Source organism: Periophthalmus magnuspinnatus, chromosome 14 (genome assembly GCF_009829125.3).
Source record: "Periophthalmus magnuspinnatus isolate fPerMag1 chromosome 14, fPerMag1.2.pri, whole genome shotgun sequence".
NCBI lineage: Eukaryota > Metazoa > Chordata > Actinopteri > Gobiiformes > Gobiidae > Periophthalmus > Periophthalmus magnuspinnatus.
This window is the reverse complement of record NC_047139.1, coordinates 1,253,403-1,272,474: the sequence shown is the minus strand read 5'-3', so window position 1 is coordinate 1,272,474 and position 19,072 is coordinate 1,253,403. Positions and strand designations below refer to the sequence as shown.

The window sequence follows — 19,072 nt, the reverse complement described above, 5'->3', positions numbered from 1 at the left end:
CTACACCAGGACTAAACCAGGTCTAAACCAGGACTAAACCAGGTCTAAACAAGGACTAAACAAGGACTAAACCAGGTCTAAACCAGGACTAAACCAGGTCTAAACCAGGTCTACACCAGGACTAAACCAGGTCTAAACCAGGACTAAACCAGGTCTAAACCAGGACTAAACCAGGTCTAAACCAGGTCTAAACCAGGACTAAACCAGGTCTAAACCAGGACTAAACCAGGTCTAAACCAGGTCTAAACCAGGACTAAACCAGGTCTAAACCAGGTCTAAACCAGGTCTAAACCAGGTCTAAACCAGGTCTAAACCAGGTCTAAACCAGGACTAAACCAGGTCTAAACCAGGTCTAAACCAGGACTAAACCAGGTCTAAACCAGGTCTAAACCAGGTCCAAGTCAGGACTAAACAAAGTTTAAACCCATATATTAACTCTAACCAACTCGAACCAGGATTAAACCAGGACTGAATCAAGTATAAACCAGTTCTAAACCTGGTCTAGGTTGTACTAAGAAGGACCCTGAGGTGGAAAAAATAACCCAGTTTGGAGCATTAACTAAACCAGTTTGTTTCAATCACAGACTTTATTACATTTCACCATTTCACCTCAACCTCTGAATAAAAACAGAAAATTACAGTTTGGAATGACACGACACTTAAACAATAAATAATCACTTTCAACACACAACCAATCAGAAGCCAGCACAGAACACACCAACCAATCAGGACCCAGCTCTGGAAACACAGACCAATCAGGAGCCAGCACAGGTCGTTATAAACACGATATGATGAATTATTCCAGCCGTAAAATATGACCTCCTCATATCAGGACTAAGAATGTGACAGTGGATAAGACTCAAATCAAAATGGCGGCGCGTGGTCAGGTCGGTGGCGCTCAGGGGTCAGTGCTGGGGCCGTGGAGAGGTCAGAGGTCGTGATTGTTTATGTCACCATGTACTCCTGACGCTTGTTCAAGCGCACCTGAAACAAAAACAACAAAAGCATGAAGAAATGAAAAAAAAAAAAAGAAAAGTGCTGCTCTAGTGTGACGTGCAGCCGTCCATAGGGGGCGCCGACAGCACGCGGTTATGATGATGTCACTGTTACCTGACACAGAGACACGGCTCCGACCGCCACGTAGATCCCCGCCGCGATGAAGCAGTTGATGGCCACCTGCGAGTACAGCCGGTAAATGTTCTGAGGAGGCTCCCGACTGCAGAGAAAAACAACACAGAACGTCAGATGCCCTTCCATCCTCCTCAGTGGAATGAGCATATGTGTGGGTTAGACTCCTGATCCCTCTGAGTGGAGTGTGTTGCTCAGAGGTTGTGGGTAAACTCACTCGTCGCGGATGTCTTCCTCAGTGAAGGGCACGTCTTCGATCAGAATGGCAGATTTGGCGCTGAAAAAGATCCCGAGCATCGCCTTCAAGAGAAACAGGGAAACAACCTCAGTACCACAGATTCACACGGGCCTGTCCCGGGCTAGTCCAGGGCTAAATCAGGTCTAAACCAGGACTAAACCAGGACTAAATCAGGACTAAACCAGGACTAAACCAGGACTAAACCAGGACTAAACCAGGACTAAACCAGGACTAAACCAAGACTAAACCAGGACTTAAACAGGTCTAAAAGAGGTCTAAAGCAGGTTAAAACTAGGAAAATTTTGATGGATCACATATCAGTCCAGTCAGTATCGGTTCAGTCGATATCCTGTCTTGGCCTATAAATTGGTGTAATAAGATTTTCTGGACAATCTTGGCCCAAACACATCGTAATATTTTTGTTAGTTGTTCTGTAGATTCTTTAAATGTTAAATAACAGATACAAAACACAATTTGTTTATGTTTAGTTTTGTAGTTACTCTGTTTCTGATGTTGTTTCCTCGTCACAAACAGACCTGGAGTTGTGTTTTGTTTCATTCACACATGTTTAACACACAAACCTGCAGATTTAGGCTGAGTTCTTCTCTCAAACTGAAAACACTCTGCTCCACCTTGTGATGTCATCATGTGGTGATACAGGAAGTGCTCCACTGTGTTTTTAAACTCCACCTTCACTAGAATCATTTCAGACCTGGATTTGCCACTTATCTCTACTGAACTAAAGGTAAAAGGAGCTGTTAACGTGAAAACTACCGCTTGATGACATCACAAGGTGGAACAGAGCATTTTGAGCTTTGGAGATGTAACAGACTAATAATAAAGTGCGACTCAAACATGTGAGAATGAAACAAAACACAACTCCAGGTCTGTTTTTGAGGAAGAAACAGTTTATAACACGGCTTAAAGCTACAAGAGTCTATTTAAATCTAAATCATAATGCTGATTTAGATTTAAAGGGTTAGAGTTCAGATGGAAACAGCAGTGAGACGTTTGTAAAAGCAGAATCGTTTCAGTCTGGAGTTGTTCCTTTTGAGCCAGTGTCACGTGGCAACAGTCACATGACCCCTGGGTAAATATAGCATTATTAAGCCACTTTCAGCCTAAATTATCCCGTGAATCTGCTCAAACTCCTCTTTTATGATTTAACAGAGCGTTTCCAACATTAGTCTAGTTGTTTGGATCTAATCAGCCGTGACGTGTTTATAACAAGAGCCAATGAATGAGGCCTGTTCAGGATCCGTCTATTTACACCAACTATCTCAGTATTACTCAGATTAGCGCCAGTAAATAACAATACACTGACGTTTAACTGTCCAGACACCAGAGTTATGTGAGAAACGGTCAGATCTGTCCGTGTGAAACCGAAAAAAAAAAAGCGCACGTCCGGGCCTCACCAGCATTATAACCCCCCAGATGCTGATCACGATCCCGCAGGCCGCCATCTTAGGCCCGCAGAACAGCAGCGACGGCATGGCTCAGTCCGGCTCGGGATAGGTCCGGGTCAGTTCAGGCTCGGTCCGAGTCGGTGCTCCGCGGAAAAGAGCCAAAGACGTTCTTGAACTACGGGGACAGCGGGACAGGACGCTCCGGAGTCAGCTGACCGCCTCCGGAAACACTCGGAAACATTCGGAAACACCCGGAAATATTCGGACGCACTCGGAAAGCTAAAATAGCTTCTGGGGCGTTCCTTTTCGTAGAATTAAACGTATGAATTCTTTTTAAATGCGTGTAATTTTATTTTTTGTAAATAAATAAAGAAATAAAATAAAGAAAACGCTGAGAAACACTCGGAAACATTCGGAAATACTCGAAAGCACTCGGAAAGCTAAGTTAGCCTCTGGGGAGTTCTCTTTCATAGAATTAAATGTATGAACTATTTAAATGCGTGTATTTTTTGTAAATAAATAAAGAAATAAAATAAACTAAACACTGAGAACACTCGTAAACACTCGGAAACAGTCGGAAATACTCGACTCCTCCAGGCTCACACGTCCCGCCTACTCTCCGATATCAGCCAATCAGAGCGCGCCCTACAGTGCCCGTGCTCTTTTGTGGCTTTGTGGCAAAATATTAACAATAATCACAAATTAATCCGAGATTTAAAAGCCTCAAATGTAACATAGTTGGGATTCGCGTTATTTTAAAGAGTTATTCTGTTTTATCTCCTTTTTTTGCGCCTAAATGGAGACGAGTTAAAGCGCCGAGAAGGAGTTAGCATCAGAAGCTAACGCGGCTAACGACTGATTCATTGCTTTTCTCCTAAAGTTTGTGGATTTTCCCTCATTTAAACAGTGATTATCGGGCAACATGACGTCTGCATCCGCGAAGGTACGTCTCACATAGATATTACACTTGTATTTCTAGGGTTTTGTTCAGAAATAATGTAAATATTTAGTGATGTGAGGGTGAAGTTTGAGCTGCAGGATTTGAACCGGAAACACAACAAAGCCACAGTGACAAACATGCACGAGCCCGGTCATTTCTCTGCACAAAACTGAGGCACAGCACAGACTCTCGTGCATTTCAAGCAATATACAGCACAAATATACATGTAAAAGTGTGGAATCCTGCCATATACACCGTTAAACATGTGCCTTTTGAACCCTGATCTCTTTAATAAACACATGGACTAGTTTAGGAGCGTGTCATCAACTATGAATGAATAACCTAATGTACAGCGGGTCTAGCATTGACTTTTCAATTTTAGACCTCTGCAAACATCTGTTCTGAGATGTCCCCTGTGTGCCAGATGCCCTCCTTGTGCGTCAGACAGTGGAATCAGCTTCCAGACTCTGAAACTGTCTGTAGGGTTGAATCATTTTACTAGAAATCTGAAAAAAGTACATTTTAGATAATCAAATATGTCCACATCAGTCTGGCTCATTTGTTTTGTATTCACTGCAAAAACCTGCACATAATTGATTTTTTAAAATTGGTATAGACTGTAGGAAACATCATGTATTGGACTTTTTGGAGATATTTATTGTATTTTCATGCTAATGTTAATAATGAACTGTTAGTCTTATAATGTATTTGTAATGAAGTGTGTATTTTAATGTGTTCACCTGCCCAGGGACTGCACATGGAGAGTAGCAGTAGCTAAATCTGGTACAAATCATCTTTTATTTTGTAGGATTAATGAATTTGTACATGCTTCCTGACAAATAAAAGATATAGAAAGAAAGAAGGTGCCCCCTCTTTGTCCCTGTGGGGTCTTCTTCTGTGTAAAAGCTGTTAATCCTGTAGTTTAGACGTCTACAAACAACAAAGTCAGTTTAAAGTTCAGATTTCAGTTTCTCTCAGATGTTAATCCGCCTGGACAGGTTTAAATACGTTCAGATGTATGTATTATTTTACCTAAACAGTTTAAACGTGTCATTTCTGTGGTGCAGGTGGGGGAGATCTTCTCTGCAGCTGGAGCAGCTTTCTCTAAACTCGGGGAGCTGACCATGCAGCTCCACCCAGTGTCTGACTCCAGCCCGGCAGGGTGAGTCCAGGCGCACTAGTGTGGTCACGATATTAACATTTCAACCTCTATTTTGATACTAAGGAAAAGACAGTAGAATGTGGTTTTCAACATTAAACTGTAGTACTTTTTCATATACCTTATATCTTATATCAGACCTTATATCAGTGTACAGTTGTCCCTCACAGTTCACCTTTTGTGGTCTCGCATTTTTTTTTGTTATTTTTTTGTGATTTTTTTGTGTGCAATTTTACATGTTTTTATACATTGTATGAACCTGCATTGTGTCGTGCGTCCTGATTGGCTGTTGGACTGTAGACCATTGTCCATCAGTCTCCTCCGTGCCGTGTCTCCTGTCCAGTACAGAATGTGTTCAGACAAATTTACATAAACGTTGGATCTCAGTGTGACTCTGAAGTGCTGTACGTTTGCAATTTGTTTTCTCCACCGACAAAACCCACAATGTCGATGAAACGTTCTGCACCGACAAAGACGACAACGAAGGTTTGAACTTTGAGAGAGTTTAAACGAGAGAGAAATGTGAGAAAATGTTAACGCCTGTGTGAGAAAAGTGTATAAAGTGTGTGGTGAGGGGTTTTACAGACAAAAACATATAATAATTGTAAAAAATAAAGCTGATACGTCGAGGATTTTTAGAATGTAACCGCCGCCATAAACCAGGGAACACTGTAACCCTCTACATGACCTGAGGGTTTTATTTCACTTTTGTGTCTGTAAATCAAGATATGAACATTAAAAACAGACAAATCAGGCGCCGTTGTCTTTATTTGTATGAGTCTAATCAGAACTGTTGTCATTTACACAAGTTTTGGCCCTTGTTTACATTATGGTTGCTTGGTAACAGTTATAGAATTATGTCATAACTGCTGCCTGTGTCCAAACAGGAAGTAACACTCGAAACTTCACCAAAACATCTTGAAAACAACTGTCCACAAAAATCTTAAATATGATGATCTTAACGATGTTTTGGTGAAATGAGTGGTCCAAGTTGTACGCCCTGAAAAAGCCTTTTGGACGGTGGAGAGCGCAGTCACCCCGGTCCACGGACACGACTAAAACGTGACATAATTTGTGTTTCCGTGTTGTTTTTGTCTCAGGGCCAAATGGACAGAGACGGAGATCGAGATGCTGCGTTTGGCCGTGCGACGGTTTGGAGACGACCTGAACAACATCAGCAGCGTCATCAAAGAGCGGACTGTGTGAGTGTCTCTAATGCACCAGACTGCGCCGTACCGTGAGCGCCCCCCGGTGGTCGTGTTGTTTAACTGTCTCTACTCTCAGCGCTCAGATCAAGTCGACAGTGAAGAGGAAACTGTACGAGGACAGCCGCGTTCCTCTCTCTGACGCTCACAAGAAACCCGTGAAGAAAGCACCTGCCCTGCCGCCCGCCACACCCGCCGGAGCCATGGCCGCACCCGCCACTCCCGCCTCGGCCCCGCCCCAACCCCCGCAGGTCACGCAGCCCGCCCCCTCCCTCGCCCCTCCACCGATCAAGAAGCAGAAGACGGCAGGTGAGCTCAAATACAGGGAATTATGGGCCCATATGACACTGCTCTCGATCTACTACCACTCGATGACATCACAAGGTGGAACGGAGCATTTTGAAGCGATCCGTCTGAACTGAAGCTGTTTTGTGTTTCAGACGTGACTCTGAGCGCGCTCAACGACGCCGACGTGAACTCTGACCTTGTCGACATCGAAGGACTCGATTCCAAAAAACTCAACTTCGACCAAGGTACAGCTCCACCTTCAGGCCGCACTGTGAACTGCACCTCAAACATACAGAACAGCTCCACCTTCAGGCCGCACTGTGAACTGCACTTCAAACATACAGAACAGCTCCACCTTCAGGCCGCACTGTGAACTGCACCTCAAACATACAGAACAGCTCCACCTTCAGGCCGCACTGTGAACTGCACTTCAAACATACAGCTCCACCTTCAGGCCGCACTGTGAACTGCACCTCAAACATACAGCTCCACCTTCAGGCCGCACTGTGAACTGCACCTCAAACATACAGAAAATGCACTTGTGTTGCCTAAACCATTTCTGTTTGGTTTCAGAATCTCTGAACCTGGACTCCAGCCTCATCATGAACTCCAGTGACCTCCCGCTGCTCTCCCGCTGACCTCTGACCTCTGATGTGTGGCTCTGCTCTACAGGGCCAAACAAAACGATTCCTTTACGTCAGCTCTTGTACAGCTCTTTTCTGATTGGCTGCGGTCAAATGGACTCGTAGTTTTAATTCAGTACTTTATTTCCTGGATGCTACTGCAGTGGGCCTGGAGGTGGCGCTGGTTTATTTATCCTTTAGTTTGTGTTTGTCATAGACCCCATTGAGTCGTGTTGCTTCACTCCGCAGCTCTGTCCAGCCCAGAGGAGCCACATGGACCATTGTTCAAAAGAGTCATATATTTGAGTGTCATGTTTTTTAATAAAAACTAAAGAAAAGTCAAAGTTGTGGTCAAAGTTACTACTGTCGGATTAAAGCTGCACTATGTCACTTCACTGCCACCTACTTGTGTCCATGGAGATGTTATTGCATTGTCCAGAATGTTCCACAGTATGACACTGAACCAGTTTAGCAACACAGTCAAACTGTTATAGGCCAGAGTCTCAAACTTTCCACGCCAAGTAATACCACAGTAACCAGGTTTAAACCAGGTTTAAACCAGGTCTAAACTAGATCTAAACCAGGTCTAAACCAGGTCTAAACCAGGTCTAAACTCATCGTAGTGAATCATTAGGATGTTCTGATGCATAAGGTCAGAGGAGAAACTTCAGACACAAACTTCAAAATGGAGACTTTGACTCAAAACCAGGACTGAGACATGGTTCTACTTCGGGTCTGGACCAGGACTAAATAAGAATTCAGTGGGATCTACAGCATTTATTGAGACTTTTATGAGACACAAACGCTTCATAAAAATACAATGTTTTTTGTTTGTTTAGTTTGTTTTTTATCAGAAAATAGAAATATTTACAGAAAAATACTGTTTATGATGTGCTTTTCCCTTTAACTCTGAGCCACACCTCAACCAGGACTAAACCAGGACTAAACCAGGTCCGAACCGAGACTAAACCCGGACTAAAAGATGATCAGACTCAACTCTCTGAATCCCGGGCCTGTTTTTGTGAAATGTGGCATCTGTCTGAGAAGGAAATACTTAGAATAATTTGATTTTTTTAACAAATAAAAATAGAATTTGGCGAAGATAAAGCTGAAACAAAGTCGTTTACGACTGAAATGTGCAAAAAACGCCACAAGTAAGAAATAAGTCTGTTTGGAAGGACTAAACCAGGACTAAACCAGGACTAAACCAGGACTAAACCAGGACTAAACCAGGACTGAACCAGGACTGAACCAGGACTAAACCAGGACTGAACCAGGACTGAACCAGGACTAAACCAGGACTAAACCAGGACTGAACCAGGACTGAACCAGGACTAAACCAGGACTAAAACCAGGACTAAAACCAGGACTGAACCAGGACTGAACCAGGACTAAAACCAGGACTGAACCAGGACTGAACCAGGACTGAACCAGGACTAAACCAGGACTGAACCAGGACTGAACCAGGACTGAACCAGGACTAGCTTTAGGAGACTCAGTCCTGGATAAACCTCTCTTCAAGGTCAAAGGTCAGTTTGGCTGTTCTAGACGCACAGTCCTCTCGGTTTGGAGCCGACCAAACACTTGAAGAAAAGAAGAAAAGTATTTTTGTTTTAAATGTCTCTGAAACCAAAACATAAAATGACATTTTGTATTTGTTTTTTGAAAAGAAAAAAAGTTTTAAAAAATCGTGATTCATGTTTTTCTGCCCGACCCCTCGTCCCGATGTCCTTTTTCCAAAACAAAATGTCACGTTTTAAAATGAGAGACCTAAAACTGTACAAAATATTTACATTTTCACAACATTACAAACAGTATTTACACATTTGAAGAGTACATTTTACATCTGCAGTTCTGCGCAACAAACTGAGGCAATTCTGAAGTTAAAAGTGTGGACCTCGGCTAAGGCACTGACAAAAGTGTGAATAAAACTGTTTAAACTGTTGAAATTACAAATATGTTTTGTTTTGGCCAGAGGTGCTGAAGTATCCAAAGATATACTCGAGTAAGAGTAATGGTACTTAGGTCCAAGTCAAGACTAAACCGGGACTGCAAAAAACATTCCTCGTACTGAAGTAGATTTTTTTTTATATCAGTAAGAGTAATGTTACTTCAAAATAATATTCCTCAAGTAGAAGTACAGTGTAGTGGTCCAAGAAAGAGTAAAAAGTATTTGGGGAAAATATTACTCCAGAAAAAGTAACTTAAAGTGTCACTGTCGGGACGTGGCATCTGATTTAAAACAGACGAGCCAAACTAAATCATATGTGAGGAGCTGCGAGTTTCACATCGTCGACATAAAACTCGAGGGAATGTGACTGAGGACGACTCTGGTTTTGTTCTTTTCTGATGAAAGTTGCACTTGAAATTCAAAATTATGCTTTGAAGTCGTCAAACATCACGATCGTTTTTGCTCAGAACTGCAGATGTCAACAAAACAATAAAAGCTGATAAAAATATAGTCCCTGTTTAGTGTTCAAACCAGAAAAAGAGCATCAAGAGTCAAACCCACAACCTCCTGGTAAGAGGGAGGAGACAGGATAACCACTGTGCCACTGGTTTCTGGTTTGAGTTCTGTTTTGGGATAAAAAGCACATTCATTTTTTTTTTTTACAAACGTTTAAAAAGTCCTGGAGAGGATTTCTTCAACACAAAACCTTCATATTTTTGGTGATTATCTTTAAGTGCTTCATTTGTGACTGCGTTTCCCACAATCCTCTGCTCTGTCGTCTCACCGTCCAATCAGGAGCCAGATTTCATAGGTGAGGGTGGGGCTAGTGCTGGTGCGGAGAGAAGGAGGAGAAAGATGGCGGCGCGCTGAGAGGAGGAGAGTCCGACGCCTCCGAAACACTGGAAACACAAGAAGAGTCAGTCCTGGTTCAGTCCTGGTTCAGTCCTGGTCCAGTCCTGGTCCAGTCCTGGTCCAGTCCTGGTCCAGTCCTGGTTCAGTCCTGGTTCAGTCCTGGTTCAGTCCTGGTCCAGTCCTGGGTCAGTCCTGGGTCAGTCCTAGTTCAGTCCTAGTTCAGTCCTGGGTCAGTCCTGGGTCAGTCCTAGTTCAGTCCTAGTTCAGTCCTGGGTCAGTCCTGGGTCAGTCCTGGTCCAGTCCTGGTCCAGACCTGACAGAGAAGTTTCTATGCGGCTCTGAGACTCCAGCGACAAAGAGTTTTTTGGGCGGACCGTCCGACTCCACTCCTCCTGAAGAAACAAACAAGAAATGTTTAAACCAGGACTAAACCAGGTCTAAACCAGGACTAAACCAGGTCCTAACCAGGACTAAACTAGGACTAAATCTGCAAAACATCATGATGGTTGTTGTCTTTCTGCTGTTACCTTTTCGCTTGAGAGGAGCTGCTGTCGGCCATCTTACTGCCGGTCTGAAACAAGAAGAGAGTTAAACCAGGACTAAACCAGGACTAAACCAGGACTAAAGCAGTACCTGAATCTGCGTGTGGGCGAGGGGGAGGAGTTTGGAGTGACCCCAGAGTCCTGAGGAGGGCTCCACTGAAACAAAATAAGATTACGTGACTTTAAATTTCTTCGTGAGGTTTTAAATTGTGATTTCAAACTGACCGTGGTCGAGTGGCTCCAGTGACTCGCCGCTGGAGCTGGGGTCAGACTCGACGCACTGGAAAAGCACAAATATATCTGTAAATTTACAAAAATGTGTCTGTAAAATTTAAATGTTATTATCAGATTTTTATTCTGACCTGAGTCGCTGCAGACTCCCCCTCAGAGCAGAGCTGAGGTCCTCCTGAAAACACACAAGAGAACAGGACTAGAACAGGACTAGAACAGGACTAGAGCAGGACTAGAGCAGGACTAGAACAGGACTAGAACAGGACTAGAGCAGGACTAGAGCAGGACTAGAGCAGGACTAGAACAGGACTAGAGCAGGACTAGAACAGGACTAGAACAGGACTAGAACAGGACTAGAACAGGACTAGAGCAGGACTAGAGCAGGACTAGAGCAGGACTAGAGCAGGACTAGAGCAGGACTAGAACAGGACTAGAACAGGACTAGAACAGGACTAGAGCAGGACTAGAGCAGGACTAGAACAGGACTAGAACAGGACTAGAGCAGGACTAGAGCAGGACTAGAGCAGGACTAGAACAGGACTAGAACAGGACTAGAGCAGGACTAGAGCAGGACTAGAGCAGGACTAGAACAGGACTAGAACAGGACTAGAGCAGGACTAGAGCAGGACTAGAGCAGGACTAGAACAGGACTAGAACAGGACTAGAACAGGACTAGAGCAGGACTAGAGCAGGACTAGAACAGGACTAGAACAGGACTAGAGCAGGACTAGAGCAGGACTAGAGCAGGACTAGAACAGGACTAGAACAGGACTAGAACAGGACTAGAGCAGGACTAGAGCAGGACTAGAGCAGGACTAGAACAGGACTAGAACAGGACTAGAGCAGGACTAGAGCAGGACCAGGTGTTGGACTCACATGTCTCTTGGTCTCAGTCCGGTCTGTGTTCAGGGGAAATGAAGACAGAGGAAGCAGCTGCAGAAACAGAAAACACAAGAATGTCAAATAAATATCATTCAAACAAAAAAATGCCAAAATGAGTCCTAACCCTAAAACCCTAAACCCCTAACTCTGAACAGAAAGGCCAAAACTAGGCATCAACCTCTAGGTTCTAGGTTCCAAATGATCTGAAATCATGAAAAATGAGCATGTAAAATTATACAGTATGTGTGAAGTTTGTGGTATGTGTGTAAAAAGATGAGGCCTGTAAGTTTCATCAGTTTCACTTCAACTGTGAGACAGAATGAAAGAATCCAGGAAATAACATCATCTGATTTTTAATGAATTTATTTGCAAATTATGCTGGAAAATAAGTATTTGGTCAATAACAAAAGTTCATCTCATACTTTGTTATATTCTCTTTGTTGCAGTGACAGGTCGTTTTCTGTCTCCAGAGGTTTTCTCTGTTGCTGTAGTTTGGTCCATTCCTCCTGCAGATCTCCTCTAGAGCAGTGATGTTTTGGGGCAACATGGACTTTCAACTCCCTCCAAAGATTTTCTATGGAGTTGAGATCTGGAGCCTGGCTAGGCCCCTCCAGGACCTTGAAATGCTTCTCACGAAGCCACTCGTTCCCTGGGTGGTGTGTTTGGGATCATTGTCACGCTGAAAGACCCAGCCACGTTTCATCTTCAATGCCCTCGCTGATGGAAGGAGGTTTTCTCTCAAAATCTCATGATACATGGCCCCGTTCATTCTGTCCTTTACACGGATCAGTCGTCCTGGTGCCTTTGCAGAAAAAACACCTCAAAGCATGATGTTTCCACCCTCATGATTCACAGTAGGTCTGGTGTTCTTTGGATGCAACTCAGCATTCTTTCTCCTCCAAACACGACAAGTTGAGTTTTAACCAAAAAGTTATATTTTGGTTTCATCTGACAATGTGACATTCTCCCAATCCTCTTCTGGATCATCCAAATGCTTCTGTCAAACTTCAGACGGGCCTGGACATGTCCCGTCTTAAACAGGAGACACGTCTGGCACTGCAGGATTTGAGTCCCTGGTGGTGTAGTGTGTTACTGATGGTGCCTTTGTTACTTTGGTCCCAGCTCTCTGCAGGTCATTCACTCAGTCGCCCCGTGTGGTTCTGGGGTTTTTGCTCATTGTTCTTGTGTCATTTTGACCCCACGGGGTGAGATCTTTGTGGACCCCAGATCGAGGGAAATTATCAGTGTCTTGTCTTTCATTTTCTAATAATTGCTCCACAGTTGATTTCCTTCTTACCTGTTGCAGACTGAGTGTTCGGGGCCTGGTGTCTACAGTTTTGTTTATGGTTCCTTTGCTCTTTGGTCTTGTCCATAGTGGAGTTTGGAGTCTGACTGTTTGAGGTTGTGGACATGTGTCTTTTATACTGAGAACGAGTTCAAACAGGGACCATTAATACAGGGGACGAGTGGAGGACAGAGGAGCCTCTTAAAGAAGAAGTTACAGGTCTGTGAGAGACACAAATCTCGCTTGTTTGTAGATGAACAAATACTTATTTTACCAAGGAATTTACCAATTAATTCATAAAAAATCCTACGATCTGATTTCTTGGATTATTTTCCTGTTCTGTCTCTCAAAGTTGAAGTGAAACTATGATGGTGTCGTCTGCAGCAGGTGGAGTCTGACCTGTGAGGGGCCGCTGGGGTTCACTGAGACACTGCTGCGTCTGAATCTCGCTGAAGAGGAGGAGCCAAAGACGGTGGAGCCGTCGCTAAAAAAAACAAAAAACAACATAAAAACAGTTAAATGTCCCATAATGCACTGCTCTCTGATCTGTTCTAATGTCGTTTCCTCGTCACAAACAGACCTGGAGTTGTGTTTTGTTTCATTCTCACATGTTTAACACACAAACCTGCACATTTAGGCTGAGTTCTTCTCTCAGACTGAAAACACTCTGTTCCACCTTGTGATGTCATCATGTGGTGATATAGTAAATGCTCCACTGTGTTTTTAAACTCCACCTTCACTAGAATCATTCAGTAGATTTCAGTTTTGGAATTGCTAATCTCTACTGAACTAAAGGTAAAAGGAGCTGTTAACGTGAAAACTACCACTTGATGACATCACAAGGTGGAACAGAGCATTTTGATCTTTGGAGATGTGACAGACTAATAATAAAGTGACTCAAACATGTGTGAATGAAACAAAGGCCTGTTTTTGAGGAGGTAACAACATTATAATATAAAACACAACATACAAAACCTACGAAGCACAATCAGGTTCATCATGACTCCAAATGAATCAACAGCTCAGAGTCACATGACAACAGGGTCACATGACAACAGGGTCACATGACAACAGGGGAGTTTGTTCTCTAACGTAAAGTAGATTTGTTGACCTGGTTTATGGTCAATATCTCTGTCATTACTGGGACTAAGTTAGCGAGTAAGCTAACATACATGATTATTGTGTGCGGAGCTTATCCCAAACTAATAATGATGCAGTTCAACATTTGTGGATTTTCAGTTCGATTCTAAATCAAAACTTTGACTCCACCTTTTCTTTGGCTGCTCTGGAACTTTATGTTGCAACATTGAAATTTCCCCAGTGTGGGACACGTACAGTTTTGACTGATCTTATGTGTCATTTATAAATCTTAAACTTTATAAAGACACATTTATAAACATATACACCATAAAAACACAGTCTATGTCTCACCTGACGCTCGTGATCATGGGGGCGCTGTTGGACCTGCGCAGAGCCCCGCCCCCTGCTGCGCATGCGCACGGCTCCACCTCCATCCGCTCCATGAGGCCGCGCTCCGAGATCCACGCGGCGGCCGCGCGTCTCACGCGAGGCCGCTGAAAGCCCGACCCGCAGGCCTCACCTCCGGGAGCCGCGGTCTACCGCATGTCCCCCCAAAATGTGCCCCTGAAACGAACCGACAGATACCGGGGAACACCGGGAGTGAGCACCGGGAGGCCCGGAGCTCCTCCCGCGGGCACAGACCCCGGCCCCTGACTCACCCGGGCCTGCGCCGCTCGGCCTGCGCCGCTGACGTGACGTTCGGATTAGCTCCGGAGCTAATGTGCTAACGGCTAAAGCTCCAGTCACAGATCGGTAACCCGCTCCGCACAAGCCCCGAGAGCGACGCTCCGAGGCGGCTACAGGGCGCAGCGAGTGCGGGTCCTGCTCCGGGCCGCACTCACAGCGCGATCCGCGCTAAACCAGCCGCAAAAACCGTGAAAGAGCGGAGTTTAGGAGCTTTTTCCAACATAGTCTCACGCAAAGAGTGTGACAACTGCGGCCGAGGAAACAGCGCCGCGCAGCGGGCTCAGGGGGAAGTGCACAGAGCCTCAGAGTAAATACAGAGAAAATACAGAGAGAATACAGAGAGAATACAGAGAGAATACAGAGAAAACACAGAGAGAATACAGAGAAAATACAGAGAGAATACAGAGAAAATACAGAGAGAATACAGAGAGAATACAGAGAGAATACAGAGAGAATATAGAGAGAATACAGAGAAAATACAGAGAAAATACAGAGCGAAGGTCTGAACAGCAGAGAGGACGTTTATCTGTCCCCAGAGACAACACTCTGCACATCTGCACATCTGGGCCTGGGGCCTGGTTTAGTCCTGGGTTTGGGTCTTTCCACAAACACGTGACCATGTTCTCTCTCTCTTTTTTACTCATAAAATATAATAAAAACTCTGTACAGATTCAGAGTAGAGAGAGGGAGGAGAAATCTGACTCTAACAGTTTAAGCTCCATATCACACAAACTGACTCTTGTAGCTTTAGTCCATGTTCTAACACTTCTCCTCAAAATCAGACCTGGAGTTGTGTTTTGTTTCATTCACATGTTTGAGTCACTTTATTATTAGTCTGTGACATCTACAAAGCTCAAAACGCTCTGTTCCACCTTGTGATGTCATGAAGTGGTAGTTTTCATGTTAACAGCTCCTTTTACCTTTAGATCAGTGGAGACTAAAGGTTTTGTGTGTTAAACATGTGAGAATGAAACAAAACACAGATCCAGGTCTGTTTGTGATGAGGAAACGACATCAGAACAAAAGAAACAGGCTGATCCAGGCCTTTAACTTTCACATGAGCTGTGCCGTGTGCAGACACGACCAGCAGGGGGCGGAGCTGCAGAAACTGAGCAATTTTAAAAACAGGCAAATATCTTAAATTAAAAAAAAGTCCATAAACCATTCACACGAGTGCACACTAACATGTATGTGGCATTAAAGTACCACCAGATCTAAACCCGGACTTTATCAGGTCTAAAACCAGACTAAACCAGGGGGTCAGGGGTCAGGGGTCAGGCTAATTAATTGTTGAACTTGACCTGTTCAGACGGAGCCTGATAAATCCACTGGTCTGGACTCTGACGGGTCCGGGGTCCCGGGTCTCGGCTCCGGCCCTGTCCCGCTCTGGGGCCCTGTCCCGCGCTGGGGCCCTGTCCCGCTCTGGGGCCCTGTCCCGCGCTGGGGCCCTGTCCCGCGCTGGGGCCCTGTCCCGCGCTGGCTCCGGCCCTGTCCCGCGGAGGAGCGGCGGAAGCGGGCGGAGAGAGAGGGTCCGCTCCGACACAAACTTAGCCCCAACTTTGACTCCGCTCCTCGGGTTTGTTCCGCGGTGAAGCTCAGGACTGAGGCCGGAAAAGGGGCGCCTCTGCGGGGTAAACATGTGTGAGACAGCCCGGGGCCAGCGCAGGAGGTGAGCGGGAGGTGAGTGACTGTCTGACCGGGGAGTGCGCACTGGAGCTCCCGGGGAACTGTCAGGAAGGCTGGGTCTAAACCTGGTTCAGGAGCAGAGCTGAAGACCCCGTTTAGTCCTGGTTTAGTCCGAGTTTAGACCTGGTTTAGTCCTGGTTTAGTCCGAGTTTAGACCTGGTTTAGTCCGAGTTTAGACCTGGTTCAGTCCTGGTTTAGTCCTGGTTCAGTCCTGGTTTAGTCCGAGTTTAGACCTGGTGACGTCGTTTCATCACTTGTTTTTGGGTCAGATTCTTTTGAGCAGAAAAAGTGTCGCTGCAGAAACAAGTTGAAACAAACAAAGACTTTAGTGAAGCAGAGACTGGACTTTAAAAACCCAGAGGAGCTGCACCACCACCTGATGACATCACCAGGTGTGACAGAGTGTTATGAGCTGTGCAAATGTGCAGGAAACAGAAACATGTGAATAAAACAAAACACAAGTCCAGGGATGTTTCTGAGGAACAGGGTTAAAGCCCCACTGCGGGACATTTCATCACATTAGTCTTGGTTTAGTCCTGGTTGAGTTCTGATGTCTCCGTGGTCTTTGTTGTGGTGCTTGGACTCTGCAGAGGATGGAGGTGTCTGGGGAGAGGGAGGACGAAGATGGCGGCGCGGAGGACAACTTACCCATGATGCACTGGGAGGAACTGAACGCTCGCATCGAAGAGCTGGAGAGACAAGAGCAGACCACCCAGGTGAGGCCGGGTTTAGTCCTGGTTTAGTCCTGGTTTAGTCCTGGTTTAGTCCTGGTTTAATCCTGGTTTAGTCCTGGTTTAGTCCTGGTTTAGTCCTGGTTTAGTCCTGGTTTAGTCCTGGTTCAGTCCTGGTTTAGTCCTGGTTTAGTCCTGGTTCAGTCCTGGTTTAGACCTGGTTTAGTCCTGGTTCAGTCCTGGTTTAGTCCTGGTTTAGTCCTGGTTCAGTCCTGGTTTAGTCCTGGTTTAGTCCTGGTTCAGTCCTGGTTTAGACCTGGTTTAGTCCTGGTTCAGTCCTGGTTTAGTCCTGGTTTAGTCCTGGTTTAGTCCTGATCTACAGACATATATATATGACTCTCAAGGCAAACGCTCTACCAACTGAGCCACCAAGGCTTAAATGGTGCCTGTGTCCTCCCACAGGGGGCAGCACTGAGACGAGTCTGGTACGAAGACCAAGAGGAAGACCGGAAGAAGAAGAGACTCAGCTCCCGGTAAAAAGACCTGGTATCCTGGTTTAGTCCTGGTTTAGTCCCGGTTTAGTTCTGGTTTAGTCCCGGTTCATGTTCCTGTTTTTTCAGGTTACAGAAGAATCTTCAGTTGTGTTTCTATAACGATGAAGACAGCGAGGACGAGGGCGGAGCCAAACGAGAGGTGAGCCAATCACAAAGCAGCATCCTGAACCAGGACTAAACCAGGACTAAACCAGGACTAAACCAGAACTAAACCAGGTCTAAACCAGGACTAAACCTGAACTAAATTAGGACTAAACCAGGACTAAACCAGGTCTAAACTAGGACTAAACCAGGTCTAAACCCGGTCCTTCTGTCCCCAGGTCCCCGTCGGCTGTGGACTCAAACAGGAAGTGGTTGTGACGCTGAGGGCGCTTCGGGACAAACGATTGGACGAGCTCAGGCGGGAAACTGACCACAGGGTGAGTACAAATATTTTACACAAACTTTAAATCGATATGATCAGGTTCATCTGGTTTGTGTCTTTATCATGAAAAGAAAAAGTATAAAAATGATTTGAGCCCAAGTGTGGGAACCTGTTTGTGCAGGAGCTCCCCCTGCAGGTGTGGGGTGGTGAGTCAGTCTGGGTCAGGTACAGTTTTGAGAGACTTTGCCCCGCCCTCTTTTTAATCGACCAATGGATTGGCAGCCCTAACGACAAAAACACAATTACGACACGTTTTTGGATAAATCTCCTGCCCTGTCTGAGTGTGGTTTCTGGTTCTAGTCCCAGGCGTGTTGGGCTCCTCTGGTCCGGTCTGAGCTGGAGCAGAGAACTCTTCAGGAACTTCAGGAGACGAGAACGTCTCTGCAAAAGAGCACTCACGGTGAGTCTACGGAGACCGGGTTTAGTCCTGGTAATCTGTTCTCGGTAAGAAATAAATGTCCCTGTGTGTCAGATGCCCTCCCTGTCTGTCTCTTATTCTGTGTAAAGCTGTTCTCTTTGTACTTTAGACTCATGTTGTGATTCTTGTCTTAGTTTAAGTTCAGATTTCAGTCTCGTGAATTCTCCTCGATGTGTTTTTGTTTTTCTTCAGATCTGAGCGCTGGGCTGGTCTCCGTCCTCCTGATCCGCGACCAACTCAGAAATGAACAAGACGCTCTGCTACTGGACCTGCTGGACCTCACATGAACCTGGACTGAAGTAGGACTGAAGCAGGACTAAACCTGGACTGAAGCAGGACTGAAGCAGGGTTAAACAGAGACACTTGTATCTGAATAACTTGTCAAATTTAAAACAAGGACTGACTCAGGACTAAACCGGGAGCTGAATTTGGGACAAACACAAATCTAGGATTATGTAATAAACAGTGTTTTCACTTTTTAAAATGAGCTTTTCAGACAAAACTTTGAGGCCGTATGTTTCTGTTGGTCATGTTTCAGGCCCATGTGACAGACGAGGGGTTTGGTTCAGTCCTACTGCATGTTACATGTATGTACTCAACACTAACGTCCATGTTTACTTCTGAGGGAGACTCCACTTTTCTATTAAAGATTTAAAACATTAATATATAAAGCCATGTACTGTAACCTTTTTATCCAGTGATTAAAGTCACATTTGTAAAACCTGGGTTTGTCTGATTACAGCGCACAAACACACACACACAAACGTTACATCATAAAGCACATTTATATAAAATAAAGACACAGTTTTGACCTCTTTGGTT

The 19,072-nt window shown here is 45.0% G+C and overlaps 4 protein-coding genes across 5 annotated transcripts; 2 read left to right on the top strand and 2 right to left on the bottom strand.

Annotated features, from left to right (window-relative positions):
• Positions 1-568: 568 nt before the first annotated feature.
• rnasekb (ribonuclease, RNase K b) lies at positions 569-3,000 on the bottom strand. Its single transcript, XM_033978762.2, has 4 exons — positions 2,782-3,000; positions 1,346-1,428; positions 1,111-1,216; positions 569-984 (listed from the first exon to the last, which is right to left on the bottom strand). The coding sequence occupies exons 1-4, from the start codon at positions 2,857-2,859 to the stop codon at positions 946-948; spliced, it is 306 nt and encodes a 101-aa protein (XP_033834653.1). The 5' UTR covers positions 2,860-3,000; the 3' UTR covers positions 569-945.
• A 429-nt stretch (positions 3,001-3,429) lies between these two features.
• c14h17orf49 (chromosome 14 C17orf49 homolog) lies at positions 3,430-7,331 on the top strand. Its single transcript, XM_033978759.2, has 6 exons — positions 3,430-3,715; positions 4,780-4,874; positions 5,972-6,073; positions 6,156-6,385; positions 6,517-6,609; positions 6,938-7,331. Exons 1-6 carry the CDS (start codon positions 3,695-3,697, stop codon positions 7,000-7,002), a joined length of 606 nt encoding a protein of 201 aa, XP_033834650.1. The 5' UTR covers positions 3,430-3,694; the 3' UTR covers positions 7,003-7,331.
• A 423-nt stretch (positions 7,332-7,754) lies between these two features.
• Positions 7,755-14,764, bottom strand: LOC117381751 (P2R1A-PPP2R2A-interacting phosphatase regulator 1). 2 transcript variants are annotated; one of them, XR_008648942.1, is made up of 10 exons: positions 14,162-14,764; positions 13,130-13,214; positions 11,440-11,496; positions 10,695-10,738; positions 10,558-10,612; positions 10,424-10,488; positions 10,318-10,361; positions 10,104-10,182; positions 8,346-9,837; positions 7,755-8,277 (listed from the first exon to the last, which is right to left on the bottom strand). XR_008648942.1 is itself a non-coding variant. In XM_055226655.1 (10 exons), exons 2-10 carry the CDS (start codon positions 14,251-14,253, stop codon positions 9,762-9,764), a joined length of 597 nt encoding a protein of 198 aa, XP_055082630.1. In that variant the 5' UTR covers positions 14,254-14,374; positions 14,470-14,764; the 3' UTR covers positions 7,755-9,761. The 2 variants fall into 2 exon arrangements, 1 of the variants encoding a protein (XP_055082630.1); XM_055226655.1 differs by having other exon boundaries at positions 7,755-9,837; positions 14,162-14,374; positions 14,470-14,764.
• Positions 14,765-15,971: 1,207 nt separating this feature from the next.
• Positions 15,972-18,971, top strand: LOC117381155 (schwannomin-interacting protein 1-like). The gene is made up of 7 exons (XM_033978042.2): positions 15,972-16,177; positions 16,774-16,899; positions 17,317-17,387; positions 17,475-17,547; positions 17,729-17,827; positions 18,133-18,232; positions 18,443-18,971. Exons 2-7 carry the CDS (start codon positions 16,777-16,779, stop codon positions 18,535-18,537), a joined length of 561 nt encoding a protein of 186 aa, XP_033833933.1. The 5' UTR covers positions 15,972-16,177; positions 16,774-16,776; the 3' UTR covers positions 18,538-18,971.
• Positions 18,972-19,072: the final 101 nt, after the last annotated feature.

What these genes read in the sequence shown, in the direction of transcription:
- LOC117381155 (XM_033978042.2), top strand. Translation starts at nt 16,777, where the DNA reads ATGGAGGTGTCTGGGGAGAGGGAGGACGAAGATGGCGGCGCGGAGGAC. An exon ending in GGCGGGAAACTGACCACAGG is followed by an intron (nt 17,828 to 18,132) that starts GTGAGTACAAAT and finishes TTCTGGTTCTAG; the next exon opens with TCCCAGGCGTGTTGGGCTCC. An exon ending in TCTGCAAAAGAGCACTCACG is followed by an intron (nt 18,233 to 18,442) that starts GTGAGTCTACGG and finishes GTTTTTCTTCAG; the next exon opens with ATCTGAGCGCTGGGCTGGTC.
- LOC117381751 (XM_055226655.1), bottom strand. Translation starts at nt 14,253, where the DNA reads ATGGAGCGGATGGAGGTGGAGCCGTGCGCATGCGCAGCAGGGGGCGGG. An exon ending in GGACTGAGACCAAGAGACAT is followed by an intron (nt 10,739 to 11,439) that starts GTGAGTCCAACA and finishes GTGTGTTTTCAG; the next exon opens with GAGGACCTCAGCTCTGCTCT. An exon ending in ACTGGAGCCACTCGACCACG is followed by an intron (nt 10,489 to 10,557) that starts GTCAGTTTGAAA and finishes ATTTTGTTTCAG; the next exon opens with TGGAGCCCTCCTCAGGACTC.
- c14h17orf49 (XM_033978759.2), top strand. Translation starts at nt 3,695, where the DNA reads ATGACGTCTGCATCCGCGAAG. An exon ending in TGACGTCTGCATCCGCGAAG is followed by an intron (nt 3,716 to 4,779) that starts GTACGTCTCACA and finishes TCTGTGGTGCAG; the next exon opens with GTGGGGGAGATCTTCTCTGC. An exon ending in CAAGAAGCAGAAGACGGCAG is followed by an intron (nt 6,386 to 6,516) that starts GTGAGCTCAAAT and finishes TTTGTGTTTCAG; the next exon opens with ACGTGACTCTGAGCGCGCTC.
- rnasekb (XM_033978762.2), bottom strand. Translation starts at nt 2,859, where the DNA reads ATGCCGTCGCTGCTGTTCTGCGGGCCTAAGATGGCGGCCTGCGGGATC. An exon ending in GAGGAAGACATCCGCGACGA is followed by an intron (nt 1,217 to 1,345) that starts GTGAGTTTACCC and finishes TTTTCTCTGCAG; the next exon opens with TCGGGAGCCTCCTCAGAACA. An exon ending in GAGCCGTGTCTCTGTGTCAG is followed by an intron (nt 985 to 1,110) that starts GTAACAGTGACA and finishes TTTTTGTTTCAG; the next exon opens with GTGCGCTTGAACAAGCGTCA.